This window comes from Pezoporus flaviventris, unplaced genomic scaffold (genome assembly GCF_033815535.1).
Source record: "Pezoporus flaviventris isolate CSIRO_AGI_PZ_B2104156 unplaced genomic scaffold, CSIRO_AGI_Pfla_v1 ptg000007l, whole genome shotgun sequence".
Classification (NCBI taxonomy): domain Eukaryota; kingdom Metazoa; phylum Chordata; class Aves; order Psittaciformes; family Psittacidae; genus Pezoporus; species Pezoporus flaviventris.
The window spans coordinates 21716959-21740770 of NW_026892555.1; the positions used below are offsets into that span (position 1 = coordinate 21716959).

Here is a 23812-nt window from a genome sequence, read left to right on the forward strand (position 1 = left end):
TTTGGAACTTGTTTGGGTAGCTGCCAGAAAAACAGTAAACCAGTTCTTTTACACTTCTGAGTGTTTATTCTTTCGCTTCTGGAAAGAGAAAACAGGTAATATGAGTGCCAGTTTGGTATACAGTTGGGGATGAAGTCAGCAGCCCAGCATTCAAGTATAAAGATAAATAACTATTGCACATTCCTCCTTATGTCCCTGTTTTCACAGAACCCTGCAGAAATACAGGGCTGCTTGTGTGGAGTTCGCATGACTACACAGAGTTCACATACAAGTTTTTATAAGCCAACATGCAATGATGGCAGCAATTCTAGAAAGAAATAATGAAAGTCCCTATGTTACCTTGTGTAATAGTACTGACAGCTGTGCCTATATTCATATTTTAACATCTATAAATGTTCTCAGATTGTATATGGAATTGGAGTCACTGTGCTGTTAGAAAGTAATAGCCCCCTAGCACATAAATTTTTGGAAAATGACACTTTTTAAAGCTGATTTTTTCCCAGTGGTATCCCTGTGAAGTCCTTGCTGTAGAAGTGCAAAGGCAGACTGAGACTCAAACTGGGAGAAATGCGTATTCAGTCACACCTAAAAGCAAGAGCAAATGCTAATGTCATGTTAAGTGGAGTCTAGCGATGTTAAAGGTCTCTCATGGGCAGTGAATTGAGTCTATATACTGTTGAAAAAGAACGGTTTCAGTTAACCTGTCAGGGGCTTGAATTTATTGATCTAAGCCCCCAAGAATATCCTGTGTGAAGCACAAGTAGTTGTGCACATTACTCACTTGTACATGTTTTAGGACCCACCAAGAAGAGTATAAATTGTTCTAACTATGATACTTTTGTTAGGAAACCAGATTTAACCCTAGCAGTTATATTTTAATAAAGTTTTTATAGCTTTGATTCCCTCTTAAAGCCATATATGTATTCATTGTAATGAGCACTGGGATTACAAGTGATTTACATAACTGAAAATAGAATGGGGAGGAGGGGCTGAGTTTGGAGAATTCATCACCTGTAAAGATTCCGGTTATGTACTTCATTTTCTGGATTGATTCAGGCTGTTTTTATTCAAATGAAGAAGAGTCACATCCCTAAAACTGATTCTTAATTTTAATTTTTACCACTGTGTGAACATTTTATACTGTGGGAAGCTGTCAATTATAATGTAAATATTTTTCATGATCTGAAACTTTGTATTATGCAGCTGTAAACTAATGGCCAGGTTGAACAGTCTTCATGTCTGTGTTCTTCCAGAGAGATACAATATTGTTACAAACTGAAAGAGGGGAAGTTTAGATTGGATATAAGGAGGAAATTCTTTCCTGTTAGGGTGGTGAGGCACTGGAATGGGCTGCCCCGGGAGGTTGTGAATGCTCCATCCCTGCCAGTGTTCAAGGCCAGGTTGGACGAAGCCTTGGGTGAGATGGTTTAGTGTGAGGTGTCCCTGCCCATGGCAGGTGGGTTGGAACGTGATGATCTTAAGGTCCTTTCCAACCCTAACTATTCTATGATTCTAAGTAGTGCGTTCTGAATTGATTTTTATGCCTGTTAGGAGAGCTGCTCGTGTGATGAGAATGCCTTCTGACAGACTGACATGCTTTGATAAGTACTGAAGTAATTGTACAGATTTTTTTAATTAAGCAAAAATTGCAAGTGGTGTATTCTACAGAAGGTTAATCCCAATATCAAAGTTTAAATGTTAGTTTAGGCGTTACTAAACATGACCAGTCTCCTCTCTTGTACATTTGTTTTGAAGTCTGATGTGAACTGGATGCTGGGGTTGGGCAGCTGTATTATGGGGAATGTAAAGTAACTCGTTGCCTGGCAGCTCACAGGAGACATGTCTAAATATTTATTTCCGTGGATCTTTAGAGGAATGAGCTAACAAGCAGCTCTTCTTGTATGTTTTCTTTTACATTTTTATGTCTCTATTATGTGAGGTATGCTTAATTATTTTAGAATATGCAAAAAAGGAATTACTACTTAAGTACTTTATTTTTCATAGACACTTAGTGGTTGACAACTATCAACAAATTGGCTGTCAATAATAAATTATTCCCCTATGTAGGATTAACCATTCATACAAAAGTTTGTTTAATCATATATTAATTATGAGAAGTTGACATCTGTCTTTTAAGACTTTAAGTAATGATTGCTATAATTATTCCTTTATTTACAGCAATCCTTAATTATTGCTGTAATAAATTCCTGTATATTTTTACAATATATAGTTATTTTAAAGGAACTGGTGAATCATTTGAGTTATTTTGTATCTTAAATCTGATACACCAGGCTGTATCTTTCTGGAGGTTTTATATTTACTTACAAACACCTGAAAGGTACATGAATGTATATGATGTATCTATGCATCTGGTGCTATAAATGTAACTTTGCATGACAAGCAGTGTTAAAACTTTCTGTTTTCATAGCATTTTTCCTTTAAGCTAAAGAACACTTGATGTGTGTGCTAATTGACTTTGGTTGCAGTCCTTTAAGTGTCTTGAAGTTAGAAATATGTGATGAAGACTTTGTCAAGTAAAATATAGCTACCCAGGGGGCATAAGCTACTTTTTAAGACAATATTGCTAAAATCCACAGCAACTTAGAGCCAGAAACTGATCATAGGAAGAATAAACATAGGGAAGTAATTGTGCACAGAAAGTTGTTGTTACTAGGTACCAATTAGGAGGAGGTAGAAAACAAGCTTAAATGCTTGTTTTCTAATATATGTCTACTGAATTTGATGGGATTTGACTGTGCTGAAAGATAAGTCTTGACCTGTTCTGCTGACGTGTGCTCAGTATTAAGCATATACTCTGGTCGTAGCTGAGCTTTGTACATGTTAGGAACTTTTACAAAGTCCTTTTTCTTGACCAAGCTGTATTATGTATTTATGTAGCTGTTACAGTGCTTTTACAAAAAGATAGCTGTGACTACAGCCACATTTTTCAAAGGTGATGATGAGGTGTTAATAGTAAATGGAATTATTTTACAGGATACTAAGTTTTGCCAGCATGTAAATCTTCCTGTAATGCATTGCAGGCTAGTTAGCCGTCTTTGGTGCCCTCTAGTGTTCTTTTTGTGTTCACAAACCATAGTGAAGAGATTTTTAAAGGCAAGCTACTGTTATGTGTTTGTCTTGTTTATTTATTTGTTTTCTTTATCAGTCTTCATCCCTTTTTTGTCCTATGAATATTAAAATTGCAGCAAAAAACTCCATTAACCATAATCACCTTGGTTCACTCACTGCTATGATCATGTAGGCTCAGGTATAATGTGCAAGGCCATCTTTTCAGAGAAAATTCTTGCATGATGATGCTATCTTTTACGGTACAAGCATATGGTAAATGTTGTATGTTGCTTTCACTGAAGTCTTTTTGAATTTGCTGTCCTGATAATGTGGTCTCTCTGGTTGCATTTTCATGCTTTAAAGGTTGGTTTTGTTACTCTTATAGTTTATTCTGGTAAATAAGGAAATCCAAAGAGTTAGTGCCATAGGGTTGCAGCGTATCAGGAATGTTTTACTTGTATCTGCTTTATGTTGTAATGTTGTTCAGCGTTTCTGTAGTTTCTTGAAATGCTACAGAAATTATAATAGATATTAGAGTTCTTGCTCATACAGTCATTCTGTTGCTGTACGGTGGAATATTAGAAACCCGCTTCAAATACAAGTTTGGTGTTTGTTACTTGTACACAAGAGAACAGCAGACAGTCTAATTCCAGAGCTAGCTGGTTTTATTCCTTGATTTTTGTATATGTTTTCATGAACAGCATGAGAACATGACATTTCAGTTTTAATTCCTGATATTTTTTTCCTGGTTAAGATTGAGATTTGTGTTTGTTTTTATTTAATCAGTGAGTTTACCATTTTTTTAAGGACACAGTAAAAGTTCTACATCAATACTTACAATCTTTAAAGCATAATCAGAATTTGTACAAAGGAGTAGCTTTCATCTCTCATGTTAGTCATAGAATCATAGAATAGTTAGGGTTGCAAAGGACCTTAAGATCATCTAGTTCCAGCCCCCCTGACATGGGCAGGGACACCTCACACTAAACCAATGCTCTGTCCAACCTGGCCTTGAACACCATCAGGGATGGAGCATTCACAATCCTAGATTTGATGTCCCCTTACACTAAACACTGAATAATAGAGGGGGAGGGGAGGGAAGGAAAGAAGGAAGGAGGGAGCGGGCCAGGGAGCGCAGTGTTACATTCTGACTTGTATACCCATGCAAGAACCATGAGCAGTTGCTAAATGCTTCTTCAGTTGACATGAACCAAACCTGTGTTGTACCCTCCCACCCAGTAGTGACAGAGGGAAAGTATATACCACATACTGAACTGGCATGGATTGTTTGGTCCATGCTTGGCAACCCGATTCACCATCTGAACTTCAAACTAAGTAATTAGATGTCATACCTAATTTTGTCTTAATGCAAAAGACATCAACAATGTCCAAGTGTTTGAGGTCTACAGTTCAGAAGGCAACAGTAGGAAGGAAAGCATTCTAGTAAAGACATAAAGTTTTTATGTTGGTGATAAATCAGTCTCTTCAGAGATGGAGACCATCTAGTTCCAACCCCCCTGCCATGGGCAGGGACTCCTCCCACTAAACCATGCCACCCAAGGCTGTGTCCAGCATGGCCTTCAACACCGTCAGGAATGGAGCATTCACAGCTTCCCTGGGCAATCCATTCCAGTGCCTCACCACTTCAGTGAAGAACTTCTCCCTTATATCCAATCTAAACTTCCCCTGTTTAAGTTTTAACCCTCTTGTCCTGTCACTACAGTCCTTAATGAATAGTTCCTCCCCAGCATCCCTATAGGCCCCCTTCAGATACTGGAAGGCTGCTATGAGGTCTCCAGGCAGCCTTCTCTTCTCCAGGCTGAACAGCCCCAACTTTCTCAGCCTGTCTTCATACGGGAGGTGCTGCAGTCCCCTGATCATCCTCGTGGCCTCCTTTGGACTTGTTCCAACAGTTCCATGTCCTTTTTATGTTGAGGACACCAGAACTGCACACAATACTCCAGGTGAGGTCTCACGAGAGCAGAGTAGAGGGGCAGGATCACCTCCTTCGACCTGCTGGTCACGCTCCTTTTGATGCAGCCCAGCATATGGTTGGCTTTCTGAGCTGCGAGCGCACACTGAAGCCGGCTCATGTTCATTTTCTCATCAACCAACGCCCCCAAGTCCTTCTCCGCAGGACTGCTCTGAATCTCTTCTTTGCCCAACCTGTAGCTGTGCCTGGGATTGCTCCAACCCAGGTGTAGGACTTTGCACTTAGCATGGTTAAACCTCATGAGGTTGGCATCAGCCCACCTGACAAGCGTGTCGAGGTCCCTCTGGATGACATTCCTTCCCTCCAGCATATCAACTGAACCACACAGCTTGGTGTCATCGGCAAACTTGCTGAGGGCGCACTCAATCCCACTGTCCATGTCAGTGACAAAGATGTTAAACAAGACCGGTCCCAACATCGATCCCTGAGGGACGCCACTCATTACCAGTTGGACATTGAGCCATTGACCACAACTCTTTGTGTGCGGCCATCCAGCCAGTTCTTTATCCACCGAGTGGTCCATCCATCAAATTGATGTCTCTCCAATTTAGAGACAAGGATGTCGTGTGGGACAGGGTTGAATGCTTTACACAAGTCCAGGTAGGTGACATCAACTGCTCTACCCCTCTCCATCAGTTCTGTAGCCCCATCATAGAAGGCCACCAAACTGGTCAGGCAGGATTTCCCCTTACTGAAGTCATGCTGGCTGTCACCAAGCACCTTGTTGTTTTTCATGTGCCTTAGCATGCCTTCCAGGAGAATCTGCTCCAAGATTTTGCCAGGCACAGAGGGGAGACTGACTGGTCTGTAATTCCCCGGGTCATCCATTTTCCCCTTCTTGAAAATGGGGCGTTATATTTCCCCTTTTCCGGTTGTCAGGGAACTTCACCTGACTGCCGTGATTTTTCAAGTATGATGGATGGGGGTCTTCTCAACTTCATTCACCAGCTCCTTCAGGACCCACGGATGGATTTCATCAGGTCCCGTGGACTTGTGCACGTTCAGGTTCTCGAGACGGCCTTGAACCAGTTCATCTCCTACAGTGGGCCCAAGGTCTTCATTCCCACAGTCCCTGCGTCTACCTTCCAAGACTTCGGTGGTGTGGTCAGAGCATTTGCCAGTGAAGACTGAGGCAAAGAAGTCATTCAGAACCTCAGCCTTCTCCAAATCCAGGGTAGCCAGTTCTCCTGATAGCTTCTGGAGTGGGCCCACGTTGTCCCTAGTCTGTCTTGCAATGGAACTGTAGAATCCCTTCCTGTTATCTTTAACATCCTTAGCCAAGTTTAATTAACTGGGGCCTTAGCTTTCCTAACCCGGTCCCTAGCTTCCTGAGTAACATCCCTGTACTCTTCTGAGGCCGCCTGTTCTTGCTTCCACCTTCTATAAGCCTCTTTTTTCCTTCGAAGTTTCCTCAGCAGCTCCTTATCCATCCAAGCAGGTCTCCTGGACCTCCTGCTGCCCTTCCTTCTAGTTGGGATGCAACACTCCTGAGCTTGTAGCAGGTGATCCTTGAATATCAACCAAGAGTCTTGGGCCCCCCTGCCCTCTAGGGCTATATCCCATGGAACCTTACTAAGCAGGTTCCTGAAGAGGCCAAAGTCTGCTCTTTTGAAGTCCAGGGCAGTGAGCTTGCTGCATGCTCTTCTCACTGTCCTGAGGATCTCAAATTCGAGCATCTCATGATCGCTGCATCCAAGGCTGCCCTGGAGCTTCACATTTCCAACGAGCCCTTCCCTGTTGGTGAGCACAAGGTCAAGCATGACACCTCTCCTTGTTGGCTCCTATGTTACTTGTAGAAGGAAATTGTCTTCCACACAATCGAGGAACCTCCTGGGTTGCTTGTGCAGGGCCATACTGCCCCTCCAACAGATATCAGGGTGGTTAAAGTCGCCCATGAGGACAAGGGCCTGCGAGCGTGAGGCTTTTCTTATCTGTCTATGGAGTGCTTCATCCGCAGGTTCTCCTTGATCAGGCGATCTGTAACAGATCCCCACAGTAATGTCTCCCATTGCTGTACTCCCTTTAACCGTCACCCACAAACTCTCTGTGGACTGCTCACCTGTCCCCAGACAGAGTTCCATACTCTCCAGCCTATCCGTAACGTAAAGGGCAACTCCCCTTCCCCGTATGCTGGGCCTGTCTTTTCTAAAGAGCCTGTAACCTTCCATTCCAGCACTCCAGTCATAGGAGCCATCCCACCATGTTTCTGTGATGCCTTTTATATCATACGCCCGTAGATGTGCACACATCTCTAATTCCTCTTGTTTGTTCCCCATGCTATGGTCATTTGTACAGAGGCATCTGAGCTGAGCTCCAACTGAAGCTGGCTCATTGGCTGGAGTGGCTGGAATATCTCTGCATTGGTCTGAGCATTTACTGAAGGTGCTGGCAACTGACTGGGTGTGTTGGGGTGGAATGATGCCCCCCTCCCCCAACACATCTAGTTTAAAGCTTCCTTGACCAGTCTGGCAAGCCTCCTTCCAAAACCACTCTTCCCCTTCTTTTGTCAGACCAGCTCCACCAGCCCCCAGTAGACCTGGGCTACTATTTTTCAGATCCAGAATAGTCTACTGCTATTAACTACGTCTTATACTTGTGATGAATACTGCAATGATGGTTCTGGAAGCAATCTGTCTTAATCCGTAAGATTCGTTACTCTGGGGCTTGCGCAGGCCCAGAAAGTTTTGTATTGCTCTCTCTCAGTACATCGTTCCTGATCTAGGGAAAATACTATTAATCAAAACTGTGGTGTACTTCCTTTTTTTGGGACAGCTATTCTCTTAGTACCGAGGTGGGCTTTTGTGAATCTTAGTCTTTTGAGTACTAGAAGATAACTTTTCTCTTTGCTGAGAGACAATAATAAGCTGGAAAATGAAATGCTATTCATTGGAACGAATTCAGGTACTTGATTTGACTGAAGAAATAGAATACCAGGTTTTTTGTAATGAAGCAGATGTAAAAACAAAAGGTCACATAGGACTCCATACTTGCTCATAATATTAGCCATCACATTTTTTCACCAACTTCCAAAATAATACTTCTAAGCTTCAAGAAACATTATTTTCAAAATTTAGGTTTAGTAAGTGGCTCTGCAAGTGGATGTTAATATTAGTCAAGCAAAGCTGTAACTCAGATGTAACTGTGCCTTAAACTCAGAGGTTTGCCTGTCTGTATGTTAAAGATGCACATTTGTAGTGCTCGGTAAGAAAAAGCAGTGCATTGTGAGCCAGTTTTGCATTGTACTGCAGTACTGAAAGAAGCACTTAAGACATAACAGCTTAATTGTTCTGGCACTTTTAAAATGCAATGCAAAGAGATGCTTTTGGACTTTACTTTCTGAGATAAAAATACAACTTGTAGAAAACACAGGATCCAGGGGGAGGGGGGCGCCCGAAGGGGGGGTACTAGAAAAAGTTAGAGTTGCCACCAGGAGGAGCAGTACCAAAATACTCTCATTTATTTACTAGCACAGCCTTCTAGTGCTGTAGCTGTAAACGGTCTGTATCTTTGGGGATATCATGATTTTTTTAAGGGTAGGGTACTAAATACAGTGTTTTAGAACAAATAAAAAAAAAAAAACTAGAAGGAATGCAAATGAAGAACTTGAATATTTTTACAAGTTATAATCTTGGAAAATAATGATTCTTTTGACGTTTGAAATTTTATTCACAGATTTAGGTCTGAATCCTGGTTTCAGCATGTTATGCTATTACCCAGCAAATAATAATCAAAATTGGATCTATTTTTGTGTCTCTGAGCTGAGATGTTATTGAATAATTTTCAGGAGCTTGTGTATCAATATTACTGCTAACTACAACTCACTGGATCTGCTTAGACCAACCGTTAGGGAAACAGCACTCGGGCCATGTAGCTGGCTTGTGCAGTATGTGTATCCTAGGCACAAATTGTCTGCTGTGTCAGGGAGTAATAGGAAAGAGTTCAGATTTGTCGCAGGTGCGAAGTGCTACTGTATCTCTTCATGGTACTGGCTCCCCCAGTTATTTGGTTATGTTCTTTACAAATTTTTTCTACATAGTATCAACAAGTTATTTTGCTCGCTCTGGTGACAGGTTTTTAAAGAGAACTAAGTATTTGAAGTAAGCAGAGTCGGTTTTCTGTTTCTGAGGTGGACTTCCAAAACTATTTTTTAGGATTGTTCAATAACTAAATTGAACGTGAGTCTGTCATCTGGATGCTGTGTAATGTAAGATGCTGGGCATTATACTGAGTTAAGGGTGATCAGCACAAAGCTTTAGTGGTAGTCTGTTGCAGAATAACCAAATCACTTTCTATAAATTGTGGTACTGATTTTGGAACCCTGGGAGGTATAGTGGATCATGAAAATAACTGAGATATTAAAAACCAGATGCTGGTATGAACTGGGTGTGTGGGCCACTGTTTGTTGTATTCACCCTGCCATACATCTATGACAAAGAAAAAAGCTTTTCTTCCTTTATATGGAATGCTTTTTTATTTTGTAGTTTGTTTTTAAGTTTTAAATCTGTAAATCTAACAGCAGGTCACATGAAGATATAAAATTAGTGAATAAGCATGTAAATGACTGCTTCTTAGCTTTGGTTTAGTTCTCTTTAAATCATCTCTTGCATTCTGGCAAATGTTTCTCTATAGGATGAAGACGAGCTGGACTCTCACACCATGGTGAAGACCAGTTCAGAGAGTGCTGGTACCATGAGGGCCACAAGTACAATGAGTGAAGGAGCTCAGACAATGATTGAACATAACAGCACCATGTTAGAATCTGACTTAGGGACCATGGTAATAAATAGCGATGATGATGAAGAAGAAGATGGGACCATGAAAAGTATGTTGTTTATTTAATTTCCTTTCAGTAATGCGTTTTCTCGTACTGTACAAGAATGCTGCATCATCAGTGGCTTTTGTTGGGGGGGGGGGGGGGGGGGGGGATGAGGGATGCGGCTATAGTTGTGATTTGTTTTTTTTTTTTTTAATTCTCAGCAATAAGAGCAAATGTACCTTTTTGTTTAGTTGTTAGTTTAAGTAGGATGATTCATCTCATGAAAACACTTGGTATGTGCTCTAATTTGTTTTCAGGCTGAAACAGAATATTTGCCTATTAAACTGGGAGGCTAGTGGAGTGTTAGCACAAGTGATCTCAAACTCATCAATTTCAAGCTACAGAAAAGATAAATGATGGGGAAAAAAGGAAAGGGAAAAGATATTATAAGGCAATTTCGTGTAGAGGATGATAAAGTAATTCTTAGGGTGGAAGTGGGGTTTAGTGCAGTTTCTGTGCACCCTGACAATCACTTCAGGCTTAATAAGCAAGTTCTATATAAGTAGTATACCAGATCATACAACACTATCCATGTAGTTTTTATATGTGCTGGGAACAAATACCTGTTAGTATGCCAAACAAATCAAAGAAGTGTCATTAGGTTTGCACTGCAGTCTCTTACCCATGTTCTGTTTGTCTGCTGGAGACATTGGTTTTAAAACATAATATTATTTTGAATTTTGAGTTGATTCCAGTAACAGTCTGTAGTTAGAAAGTGAATTACCTTCCTACACCTTGGCAGTTACTCTGTATAATTCTTAAACCTATTCTTCTTACTTGTCAAACAACAATATATAAGGTCTGGGACAGCAGGTTTCCTTGAGACCTATAACTAATGAAAGCAAGCCAGTAAATTGGAGGTAGCCTGATGGCAAGCAATAGTTTCATAATTCAGCTGTCAGGCAACAGGTTTGGTTCCAGCACTTACTTGCTGAAATTTCCTGTATTTTGCATTAGAGAGCCATTGATTAAAACCTAAAAATAATTAAAGAACGAGACCTCCACATCTCTCAGCTGATAATACATACAAATCATGTCCACTGTAGCTGATCATCCTCTGGTTCCGTGATGCATGTGCTATTGGCTGAAACAGCAGCAATAGCTGCCTAAATAAGTGTCACCAGGAAGGGACATGCAGATCCCTGCTCTCATGAAAGGCAGATGCAGATTTTGTGCTTTATTGTGCTTGACAAAGACACAAGATTTCAGAGTTTGCTTGCTTTTTCCTAATCATAGCATCATAGAATCGTAGAATAGTTAGGGTTGGACCTTAAGATTGTCAACTTCCAACCCCCCTGCCATGGGCAGGGACACCTCACACTCTGTCCAGCCTGGCCTTGAACATGGCCAGGGATGGAGCATTCACAGTTTCCCTGGGCAACCCATTCCACTAAAGAACTTCTTCCTTATATCCAATCTAAACTTCCCCTGTTTAAGTTTTAACCTGTTACCCCTTGTCCTATCACCACAGTCCCTAATGAATAGTCCTTCCCCAGCATCCCTATAGCCCCCCTTCAGATACTGGAAGGCTGCTATGAGGTCTCCAGGCAGCTTTCTCTTCTCCAGGCTGAACAGCCCCAACTTTCTCAGCCTGTCTTCATACGGGAGGTGCTCCAGTCCCCTGATCATCCTCGTGGCCCCCCTCTGGACTTGTTCCAACAGTTCCATGTCCTTTTTATGTTGAGGACACCAGAACTGCACACAATACTCCAATATATACCAATATATAATATACTTTTATAGGCAAGGTGGGCATCTTCTAGATGTTTGTGTGATTTGATTTATAATAAATCAGAACAGGTAGCTCAAAAGTGCTCTTTGGTAGTTTTGAATAATAGAACATTTCAAGAAAGAAGCTTGGAGAAATAAACTTAGTGAACTAGGGAACTCTCCTTCCTAGAGACACAGAATATTTAAGACAAACTTTTTTTTTTGATTGCTCTTGTGTTTAGCTTCATGTTTTGTTTCCTTCTGCCTTTTGTTTCACTGCTCAAGGACAAAATAAGAAACAATAATAAGTTTTTATTTATAAGTGCCCATGCTTAGAGGCCTCTGGGAGCCATGACAGAAAATAAGTAAAACCATATTTTTTTCACAAATAGGGAATTGTGCCCAGATAAAATTAGGATTTGGAACAAAAACAGGCCTGTCATCCTACCCCAACATACAATATACAGCATAGCAATAAAAAACATTCATGCCTTCTTGCTTAGTATGCCTATGCACACTCTGGGCAGAGACCATGTGGTATGTACCTGGAAGGAGAGAAGAAAATGCAAAATACAGAGAGGTGGGAGGCAGAGCTTAATTTTAGGAGGTTTAATGTGGAGTGGAAGAAAGAGTGGGATTGATGTAAGTTAGTACTGCTTTTGTTCAGCTGCCTTCTGCTTTTGTTCAGCTGCCTTCAATGTACTTATTTTCATGTAGCAGCTTTTTCATATCTCGGTTCAGAGACTGGTGTTCAAACCAGCTTCTTTGCATTCCCTTTGTGGCTTTCTGGCAAGTATTAGTGTTAGGGCTTTCTCATACACCAGAGAGTACTTCTGATCATCCATTTTTCTCCCTTTTCATTAACACTCATAGAATCATGGAATGGTTTGGGTTGGAAAGGACCTTGAGATCATGCAGTTCCAACCCCCCTGCCATGGGCAGGGACACCTCACACTAGACCAGGTTGCTCAAGGTCCTATCCAAGCTGGCCTTCAGCACTGCCAGGGATGGAGCATAAAGCTGTCCCCGCTTCTGGTTGGGTTTGGTTTTGCATTTTTTAAACTTGTATTTGCTGTCTGCTTTGGGCTGGCAAATAGGCTGCCTCTTGCCATTTGGACTTATTCTAACTTGCTTCAGTCTTCAGTGAAGCTACTAGGTAGTTCATGATTGGTAATGAATATGTTAAAAGAGGAAGATAGTGACTAATTAGGTGGCATTTGACAAGATATAATGTAGAAAAGTGGTCAGGTTTTTGTATTATTACTATTTCCCTGTAAGGCATGAAATGTTTTAGGTTTAGTCGGCATACTTCTTAAACCCATTCTTCCTTCTTACCATACAGAAAAAATAATCTTTGGGGCAGCAGGCTTCCTTTCCCTCCCTCCTCTCACACAGGTGAACTGTCTCCAGACCTGTTACACCAGCAAAGGAAAGCCAGCAAACCGAAGGTAGCCTGATGGCATGTGATAGTTTTATTGTTCAGCTGGTAAAAACTTTGGTTCCAGCACTTCCTCACTGAACTTTCTTGTATTACTGTATTATGGGGTCCTTGGTTACAGCCAAGGACTTCGTGCTGTGGAAACTACATTTTGAAGGGAGAATTCATGAGTTGTTTGTGTTTATTTATTTAGTGATTTCAGTGCTTTCAGTGAAAGAGATTGTGCCATACCGTAAGTCGGTGTCCTCTGTGGTAGGAAGTGGATGCTTGGTTAGCTTTGGAGTGATGCTTCCTTAACCCTTAGAAAGGCCTAAGTACCACAGCTGATTTTTCAACTGAGAAGCAAAACTTATTTATAACAACCTGTGACCCAGGTCCTAAAGGAGTTCAGCAAGGAAGTTTAATTACAGGCAGATTTCAGTGATGTTGTAGTCTGGGCATTGATATTTCATGGATGTAGCTTTGTTCAAGCATGTTTACTGTGCCCACGTTAAGACGGTTTGCTTGATGCCGCATGCAGGTGTGCTAGGGCTTTACTCTTATTTATAAGGAGAGAGATGATGGGAGTTTCCAAGCCTATTTGAGTCCTTGAGGCCTTTTCTGTGATTGATAGTAAAGTTGTTCATTTATACTGCTACTAGTGGCATCTTTTGCAAGGGGTTGGATTTTTTTTCCAAAGAACATTGTCATGTTGGCAATTCTGCTTCAAGAGCTGTTGCAAAATGCTAGCTTAACATGGATTTTCTTTGTTTTGCTGAAAGCAGAAATAAAGTATAACTCAGCTGGATTGGACTAATGGGTTTATAATAGTAGTGTCATTGAATATGTTTGCTTTTCTCCAGAAAGTGGAAAAATAGAACAAAAGTTACTAAACAAGTTTTACAAGTCTCGTTCTCAAGAAGCAAAGTGATGTTTTGTGCAGCAAACTCTTTTCCTCATTAAAAATTTTTTAAACTTGAGTTCATAGTCCTTCAAAAGTGTGTGAGAGCTTCAGTTGGTTGAAAAAATATGTGAATTTTCTGTTTAAATGCCAGTTGCAATTATCTTTGATAAGTAAGTGTATTATGAAAAGAAACAAACAAAAGGCTGACTGAGGCCTGAATTTGAATCAAGACTTGAGTGTGTAAGTCACGGTGATGTGGAAACTGCAAATTTGCTAATCACTTTGTTACACAGCTCTCAGTAGTCAAATGTTTCTTAGATACATCATTTGGTAGACACCCAGCTGCTCTGCCTAAGGAACTGGTGATCTAGTTTCTGCTAATGTTTCCTTGTGATTCAGAAAAAAGTAGATTGATAGTCTTAAAATGTTGAAACCATGGCAAACATTTTTAAACATGATCTTATTTTATTGAGGAGTAAAGAAAAATGAAAGCAACTGGAAAAACTAAATCTTCCTAGACTGGAACAGTTTATTGCACTAATGGTTTTCAGTGGAAATTGGATTGATACTAATTGTGCTGCAGGTTTTTTGTGGCAAATACATAGCTTGTGTAAAAAGCAACTTACTGGATAGTTGTGAATTAATTGCCCTTAAAGGAATCTTTATGTATTATACTTTTAAATTTCTTAATTTATGGAAGGCTGTTGACAACTGTTAGTCTGTTGTTCATCAAGGTTAGAAGTGCTTTCGGACCAAAATGATCTTCTAATAACTTTATATTTTGCAAAAAAAAAAAGTGTAACCTACATCAGTTTACTCTGGCAATGAGGGGAAAAAACAAAACTTGAAACACCTCTGATCCCATCCTTTTGCAGGCAGAATATTTCTGGTTTTGTGTGTGAGTTTTTATATTTACAGTGAAGATAAGCAGCTCTTATTCTTTTAAATGGGTTAACTAACTATATACTGAACTGAAATCAACAGTTTTAAATTCATTTTTATTGAAACAAATAGAACAAATCCTGACAGTGCAAAAATAAATGTGCTTTGCTCATTTTGGAATAGTTTCAGTCCTGTTGATCCACTTTCCTTAATATGTATTTGATAGCAAGGAATTTGGAAGGGTTAGTTTGCTTTATGTATGTAGGCAATCTACTATTTTATATATATAAGGAAGATATTTATAAATAGCTCTAAAACTTGAGTGTGACACTTGGAAAATCTTTAGTATTTTCTGTTACATGAGAGGAGAGAGCCCATCTTACCTGTAACGGGCCAACATTTTGGTACTGAACAGTTTTGAACAGAGGCACTAGTAATCTTGTTTCATCTTCGAGACGTACTTATAAACAAGTACGGCCATCTCAGCAGAAGAAAAAGATTGGTTGTGAAAGGCCAACAATGTGGTGTCCTATCTTTTTGGTACAAATACTTTCAGGGGTTTTAGGCAGCAATCAGCAAGTAATAAAAGGTTTCTATTAAGGAAATATGCTGTATTTCTGGTTTTAATTCCACCTCCTTCATACTACTACCTACTCTTGGATCGGTTTCCTAAATGTATGCTTTGCTAAAGTCTAAGTTCTTTCATTTTTGCCCTTTAGTGCTTATTTTTGTAGTTATTTGGCATCCCTGTGGTTTACTTCTCATCCCTTCACAGTCCTGGGCTTGAGAGATCCAGAAACCTCAGAGTTCAGTGGGGCAGACTTGGAGATTGTGGAGGAGAGATGTCTGCTATGTGGTCTGTTAAATTCAACCTGGAGTTTAGTTCACTGAATGTTTTTATGGTTGTGGTTGTCATTAGTTAAAAGATGGTGAGTATAGATAGCTAAGATCTGGGATTAGAAAAGAATATGGCAACAACTGAGAGACAAAACAGCTAAAAAAAAAAGTGAGGAGGAGAAGGTGTATATGGAAACATGGCAGACTAAATAGAGGAATCACCATGGAGTTGAATGGAGGTAACTGGTGTCAAGTGCATTAAAGCCTAGACCAAGACAGCAGAACACATCAAAGTCTTACAAGAACAGAATAATGTAGAAAAAGCAGAAAGACAAGAGCAAGTAAATCCACATGCTGTAAAAGATGGGAGTACAAGAATAAGCATTAGTGAAAAAAATAGGCCGCTATTAATCATGATGCAAAATCAGAATGAATCTAAAAAATTTTTAGACAGAGGGAATGGGAAGAGGTGATGGAAAAAGGGGGGGGGGGGGGAACCCCAACCACTTAATGAATTAATAAAAACAAATGTAAAGCCAGATGAGAAGATCAGCAAGTCCTAGTGATCACGTTAAACGCATACTTTCAAGATACTTCTAGTGATTTACCTTCTCATTTCCTAAAACAAGTAGTTCAAACAAAAATTCCTATTTTTTTCCCTCTGGCTTAGTTACATCTCTCATCCTGTTTCATATTTTACTTGTGCAAATGTATTTCATATTTCTCTATGCAGAATCTGTTACACTGCAACCAAATACATTTTTCATGAGTTAATGCTATGCAGAATATAGTCTCTGAGGTAACAGTTATGTAGAGCTACTAAAGCATTTCTTACGTTTTATTTATTGTTCTGTTTAGTAATGGATTTGCTTTGAAATCCCACAGATGAAAACAAATTTCAGTGATATAGGGTGGTTGTTGTTGTTTTTTTTTTTTTTTTAAAGAATATAATTAGTTTCATGAAAGGGGTAACAGAATGAGAATTCACACTGATCTCAGTTTGCTTTGTGAAGCTGTTGCAGCTGTGTAGATGATGACAGAAATCCCCCAGGGCTTCCACACCATGGAGATAGGGTGCTTTGCAGCCATCTGTAGAGTCTGATCCCATAATTTGCTGAGAATCCCTATTGGCAACAAATTTAATTAAGCAGTTTCTAGGCGCCGTTTATGTGGTTTTTTTGTTTGTTTGTTTGTTTTGTTTTCTTTTTTAAGTTCTTTTTCTAAATAATTTTTCAGTCACACCTTTGGTGAGACTGATGGAACCTGCTTTCTTGCAAGTGCCTGTAGACTAGGCCTTGAAGTTAGGGGCATTCAGCACCCAAAGGGATGCTTAGCACCTTGTGTTATTCAGTCTCTATAACAACAAATAGATATTGCATGAAGTAACTTCTAATAATATTTGTGTGTGCAACTCTGAAATGTCTTGAACATTTCTCCACGTTGTATCTTGCTACAAAAATATCATTTTTCAACTATGAGCTTTTATACCAAACATCCTCAGGGGATAAATGGAGGCTTGCACCACATACAGATAACTGTATTAATTCTGTAAAATCCAAGAAAATTAATAAATAGAGTTTATTTTTTGTAGTGCAGTAAATCTTTAATCTGTAAATAGTTTTAAGGTTTTTTGTTGGGTTTCTTTTTCCTGTTCCTTTCAACTAAGGAAATGCTACTTCACCGCAAGTTCAAAGACCATCTTTCATGGACTACTTTGATAAACAAGATTCCAAGAATAAAAGCCCTGAAAACTGTAATCAGAACATGCAGGAACCTTACCACATATCCAAAAACGTTTTTCCTGATAACTGGAAAGTCCCTCAAGATGGAGATTTTGATTTCGTAAGTATATTTTTATTGTTTAATTTCTTGAATGCTGTTTATTTTGTATGTGCCAAAAATAGTTGATCCTTTTCTAGAACTATGTTAATACAAGTAAAATAAGTAAACTTTCAAGAATACCATCTGATTATCTAATCTAATTCTTCATCCTGGTTGTTGAAATAAGTACATTTGCTTACCACAGAACCTTTTTAATGAATGGTCTGTGACATTAGGAATACACTTCTTTGTAAGTACCTTTTTTTAAGTGTTTGGGATCCTTATAATTGATGTGTTTAAAGTTTGACCCAGTTCTATTAAAAAAAAAATAAATTGCTACAGGCATGAAATATTGTGGTGTTGTTTGCTGAGTATCTCAGTAAAACTGTTAAGTATTTTAAACTGTATTGAAGCCATTTAATCAGTCTCCTTGGAGATGGTTAAGATCACCTGCTTGTTGGTACTATTCCAATAGTACACATCTCTCTACATAAAATTTTTCTATCGTACATCAGCCAGTCGAGTTTAGGATGAGGTTTTTCCTCCTCCAAAATATATGTGGTTTATTTCTTTTTGCCTATGTTACAAATTTATAATAGGGGCAAAAAGGAAATGTTCCTAAGTTATAGGTTACTCTTAAAGTGAAATACTGTTTAGAGACTTGATGATAGCTATACCTGGTTTTCACCCTTGTTTATTTTTTTACATGTTTGAATGAAAGTATTTAGTTTATCTATTGTAGATTAAGCATTTTCCTAACTGCAGTGCAGTAGCTAAATATGATCACATGGCACCTTTTTGAAAGCACACTTGGGATTTGGAGAAAAATGTGTTTAATTTTAGGTGACAGCTGTAGGTGTGGGATTTTTTTCCCAGTTTTCACTTACTGCATTTCTACATAAAGCTGACTCTTAAATTTAAGATACTGGAGTAAAGCCAGTTAAATAGCACGGTACATGCTGTTGCTGCTGGAGAGTTTTGCTTAAGTCAGATTTTTGTTAGGGTGGGGCTTTTTTAGGCCTTTTTTTAAACTGTAAAATGCAATAGTCATCATCCTGATGTTTGACTAACAAAATAACTATTTGCACTATTCATTGGAAAATAACTGGCCGTTATTTAAGTGGGGTTATAGTGGCAATAAAATTGCTCTTAGCACAATTGAAAATTCATCCTATCTTTTCTGTTACTTGTTAAAAGGTGCAAGGGAAAATGATTCTTCTGGTAAAGGCTATGATCCTGATTCTGTAAGTGCTTATTCATGAATAATTTTTACATGGATAATCCCATGGAACTTGTTGGTAATGCTTGTACATACTAAGTTGCCTTATGAAAATAGGAATTTGTCATAGAATCAAACTTGTGGAGTTGTGATCTTCAGAAAACTCTCTGATCTGTATTGTAGGCAATCCTTGCCTTAGTCTAGCAAGTAAGAGACATAAGAATCATAGAATCATAGAATGGTTTGGGTTGGAAGGGACTTTTTAAAGGTCATCTAGTCCAGCTTCCCTGTCATGGGCAAGGACGCTTTGCACTAGTTTCTCAAAGCCCTGTCCAGCCTGGCCTTAAACACTTGCAATGATGGGGCATCTGCTGCTTCTCTGGGCAACCTGTTCCAGTGCCTAGTGGAAGTTACGTGATGTCCAGTTTGTCCTCGGCTTTCTAATAAGGCATGTTGTAAGGCTTGTTGCTACAAAATTATTCTGATGGAAGACCAAATAGGATTTAAGGCAAAGTGAATAGATATTTGCAGTGTACATACTTGAGAGTGGGGCATGGAATATTGATTAAGCATGACAAATGTCAGATATTTCCATAGATAAGCCAGCCTAAGAAAGAATTTGGGAAGTCTCTTCGATTATGGATGTACTGCTTCAGAACAGTCCATTCAAGAATGCATTTCTCTGAAGCATCTGGTAGCAGCTGATGTCACATGGGATATTGGTTTTAACAGCCTGCTGGTTTGAACCACAGGCAATTATTATTAATATATTCTAGAAACACTTCTATTTATATTTTAGACAGTGAGTGGCAGTATTGGTAAGTGGCCTGTAAGAGACTTTCTGAAAGGATAAATCAGTGGGCAGCATGCATAATAGATTGTCTACTCTTTGTGAGATCACCACGATGTTTTCAATTGCTGACATGGAGTCTTTAAATGATTCATGAAAGGGATAAATAATGGAAACTTTTTGTACTAAATAATTCAGTTCTGTTTTGTTTGGAATTAGCCTTAATGGGATGTAGAAAGGGATCCTAATAGTAAATGCTGACAGTCATAATTTTATTTGAAGAAGGGTTTGATACACTAGAACTAAAATACAAATGATCAAAATCTAATGTAATGCTAGTATGTTCTAGTAGTATTCCAACGTTCTACGAGGAAGAGGAGGTAAGCTAAAATTGGAGGTCACTAAACTCAATTGCTAAATGATACCGTTATTCTTTCTTATCAATATCCCTTGTTGGCCATACATAGCATGCCAGTGCTGGCAGCCACAAAGTGCTTTGCTTGTGAGCTGGAGCAGAGTGACAGTGCCATGCTAAGAAGAGATATTCAAGTGTATAGGATGGAAAGATGTATAAGTTTATAGTGTATGTGTCACAGCGTATCTAGAGAAGGAATAATGCCATTTAAGTCAGAGGGAGAAGGGAAAAGGAAGAAAACTAAATCCTTATAGACCCCTTCAACTAACCAGTTTGCTTATTTCTGTGTATAAGGTGAGCTCTGCAGAACTGGAAACTAATTCTTGAGACAAAACAGTTTGTTTGCTTTTAGTTCACAGGGATATTTCTTCCTTTTGCTATTATATTTCATTGTTTGATATAACAATACATAGTTATTTGTTCAAATGGCAAATACATGTAATGCAAATACAGCACTTAGTCTTGCACGCTTGCTGATGCCTTTACATAATGTAAATAAATGATACAGGAGACTTTTCTTGGAAGGTATATAAGTGAATGTATAAAATCATGCAAATTGAACTTACCACTAGGTCTGGTTTAAAAGTTTTTGTGTGGGCATAGTTTTCTGCCCTGATGTAAATGTTTTTAAAAACTCCTTGCCAATGAAAATAGAAGTGAAGACTTTTCCAAGAATATAAGATGCTTTGGTCATCAATCTGAGCTAAAAAAAGGTAGTTTTAGCAATGTTTTTTTCTTCTGAAAGTACATATTTATGCTTTGTTTTTCACTGCTGAAGTACATCTGTTTTGCAATTCAAAAGCTTATCTTATTTCTTTTTCACTAATGCCATATGGGAATTTGAGATCCATCTCTGACTGATGTTCTTGCTGGCCTTCAGTTTGCTGGTTATTGATGCTGTGCTTCATGAACTGATGAGCAAAAATTGCCACTGCAGACCTTAAAGTTGTACATTGTATTGTACAAGCAAATAACTTAACTAGACTTAATTCTGGTACTGTAATCACCTTAAATGTTACGTTATTCCAAATTTATCCTGTTATGTAAGCTTCAGGATTAAGGTGCTGGTTTTCATGCATAGGAGTTGTCTTACACTACATTTCTTCTTTGCTTTTAAATTTTTTTTTTTTTTTTTTCTTTGACAAGAAATGTGCAGAGGGTTGTGGTTTTATTTTGTTGTGTTGTGGTTTTTTTTTTTCCTGATCTTTGCTTGCAGTTTTTTTTATTACATGTTTTTGTTGTCTCATGATAAATTCTAAAATCAGAAGTATGGGTCTTTGATATCAGTGAATCTTACAGAAATGTATTTCTGAGGAAGGGTTTGTAAATGTTTTGGTTTGGGGTTTTTTTCCACTTCAGCCTTTGTAATGGAAATGTTGAAGCTCTGATTGGATATAAATCTTACTAAAAAAGCCCCAAACTAATATTTATTCAAACTTCAGCTTTTATATTAAACTTTCAATATCTCTGTTTCACACTCAAGGATCATCAGGGATTTTAATTTTTCATTAATTCTCTCAGGTTATAGGCAATTCTTTTGCACATTTTTGAGGAGCATGCAGCAGATGGCAAAATTAAAGCAATGTTTTTAACCCTTATTCTGTCAGTTTTTCTTGGGGTTAAGTGATAGTTTTATTCACAGCAAAACCTTGATGCCAGTAAGTCTAATCAACAAGATATTACTCATTGTGAGGAAAAGTGGCATAATGTCCTTGAATAAGTAAAAATGCGGTAAAGCTATACAGTGGATGGATATGATACTCATAGAAATGTAATGATGCATGGTATAAGCAGCTTTTCATAATAAGGCTTAACTGTTTAATGGGCCAACTTTCAGTTTTCACTCACTCTTCAGCAGCTTGGATCAGAATGCCAAATAAAGGCAAACGATGTGTTTGTTTCGACCATCTGAGTGATCAGTCCTTTTAAGAAGAGTTGGTTTTTTATAGATATTATGCATTCATATGACCGTGTTGCTGTTACAATAGTTTTGTTCCTTCTGTGGGGAATGTTTTCCATGAGATATGTACGTGCTGGAGAGAGCTGTGTATTAAAACTGCTGATGTTGAAGTAGCTTGCTCAAATTTCTGTTTGTCTTTCACAGTTGAAGATTTTGTGATATTTTGTGTAGCATTTATCACATTTTTATGGGCATTATAGAAGATTTTTTTCACCAGAAAAGGTCAACTTTTAATAAGCAAGAAGTGCCCAAAATTTTTATCATGTGTAGATAAAGAAGTAAATCTTAGCTTTCTAGATTACCGTACAGTGTGTCAGTGTTGTTAAAGAATCTGCTGCTTACATTTTTACTATATCATGACATTTTACGTCTCATTAAGATATAAAATGATTAAGAGGTGAAATTGTTTAGCAAATCCTTCTGCCCCTTAGGAATGTGTGTTAGTGTGGAACATGATGTTAAGAAAGGATTTACAAGAACTACAGTGCAGTGATATGTAATTGATAACCTGTATAATTAACATTGCTCAGAATGAGTTGCTGAACTTCATTTGCACTGATTGAATACATTATTTAATTTTAAATGAGTCATTTACTTTTTGTCATGACATGATAAATTGTAAAAAGGCAAATCTATTTATTATAGCAATGCTAGCGTAATGATTTCGGTCTTTAGTAGAATTATTTCCAAACAGGAATGGTATCCAGATTGTTAAATATTAAACACTGAACATGTAGATCATGTTTTGCAATAACTGCAGTATCATGTTTAAGTGGATGCATTTTGGGTGATTTAAAGATTTTGGAATAGCAACAAAAATTTAAAAAGCCATCTGTTACCCTAGGCAGGATATTTCCCTGAGTTTCAAACAGAACAAATACCTTAGATTATAATAAGAATGAAATAATAGTATGGAAGATACTGAGCGCTTTAGTTAGCATTCCTAATATATAATGTGACAATTGATTCAGTAAGAAAGTAAGTACCATAAAATGACTGAAGACCATATAGAATTTAATTAAAACTTCAGTAACAAAGTCAGGCTGAGTTAGCGTTGTTGGAAATACGTTTTTGTCCAAAACCTTGGCTGGGTTTACTCTGATTTTATTTAAGCAGCAGATGAGTTTGTTTGGACAGTCTTCTTTATAATTAATGGGAATGCAAGTATTTATTTTCAATCATTTCAGATTCTGCTCTAAGTAATATGGAAATTTTAAATGAAGTATTAACATATATTCATTTTGCTTTGGTTTTAATTAGTTGCTTGAGTATCATGAAGCCTTTCCAGATGCTGACAGGAAGACTGTTTTCTTAATTAAGCAAATATGAAACTTGGGTTTCTGGATTTGCATGGGCTGTAAGCATATGAGATAAACAGAAATATTATTGGTGTTGACAGTCAGCATGCAGAATTTCATTCATTTTAGTTCAGACATGGCTAACAGAAGAGAGGCTATAAAATGAATATAACGATGATAATATGCTTTATCTAGCTCATTTTGTGAGGACAGTGTGAACCTCAGTAGTGGAGGTTTTCTTTCCCTCTTGTAACAGGCAGCTGTTACAGAAGCTTCTTCTGCATTGAGTGGTTACTTAAAAAATTAAAGGTGTGGGGAAATTCAGTGGGAGAGATACTTATATTAGGAATCCACTGCAGATGGTTTTCAGGTCATAGCTGTGATTTATTAGACCTATGTTCAGGCAGGCAGTAGGGGAGATTGTGCCACCCTGACATACAAGCTAAAAATATAATATTGGTTGTTTGGGCTTGTTTTGTTTTTGTTTTGTTTTTTCCATTAGGGAGAGAGAATGGATGAACACTTTTTTTTTCTTAACTCTCATTCAAATACTGACTGATTGAACTAAATCCTGTTTGTATGTTCTGGCCACAAAAGGAGAATTACTTTTCCTGCAGAGAATGGGGGAATACACTACCTGAGCAGTGTTTTTCCAACTAGTATTGAATATAGGATCCTCTT

At 38.3% G+C, this 23812-nt stretch overlaps 1 protein-coding gene across 6 annotated transcripts in view; it reads left to right on the top strand.

Moving 5' to 3' along the window:
• The window catches only part of STK3 (serine/threonine kinase 3), a 125084-nt gene that overhangs the window by 62077 nt on the left and 39195 nt on the right, over nucleotides 1–23812 (top strand). For 5 of the 6 annotated variants that reach the window (XM_061448039.1, XM_061448040.1, XM_061448038.1 and 2 more), the window contains exons 9-10: nucleotides 9692–9884; nucleotides 17295–17470. In XM_061448039.1, coding sequence (XP_061304023.1) covers nucleotides 9692–9884; nucleotides 17295–17470 — 369 coding nt within the window. The remainder of the gene's footprint in view (nucleotides 1–9691; nucleotides 9885–17294; nucleotides 17471–23812) is intronic. The other variant, XM_061448044.1, reaches the window with a different exon arrangement.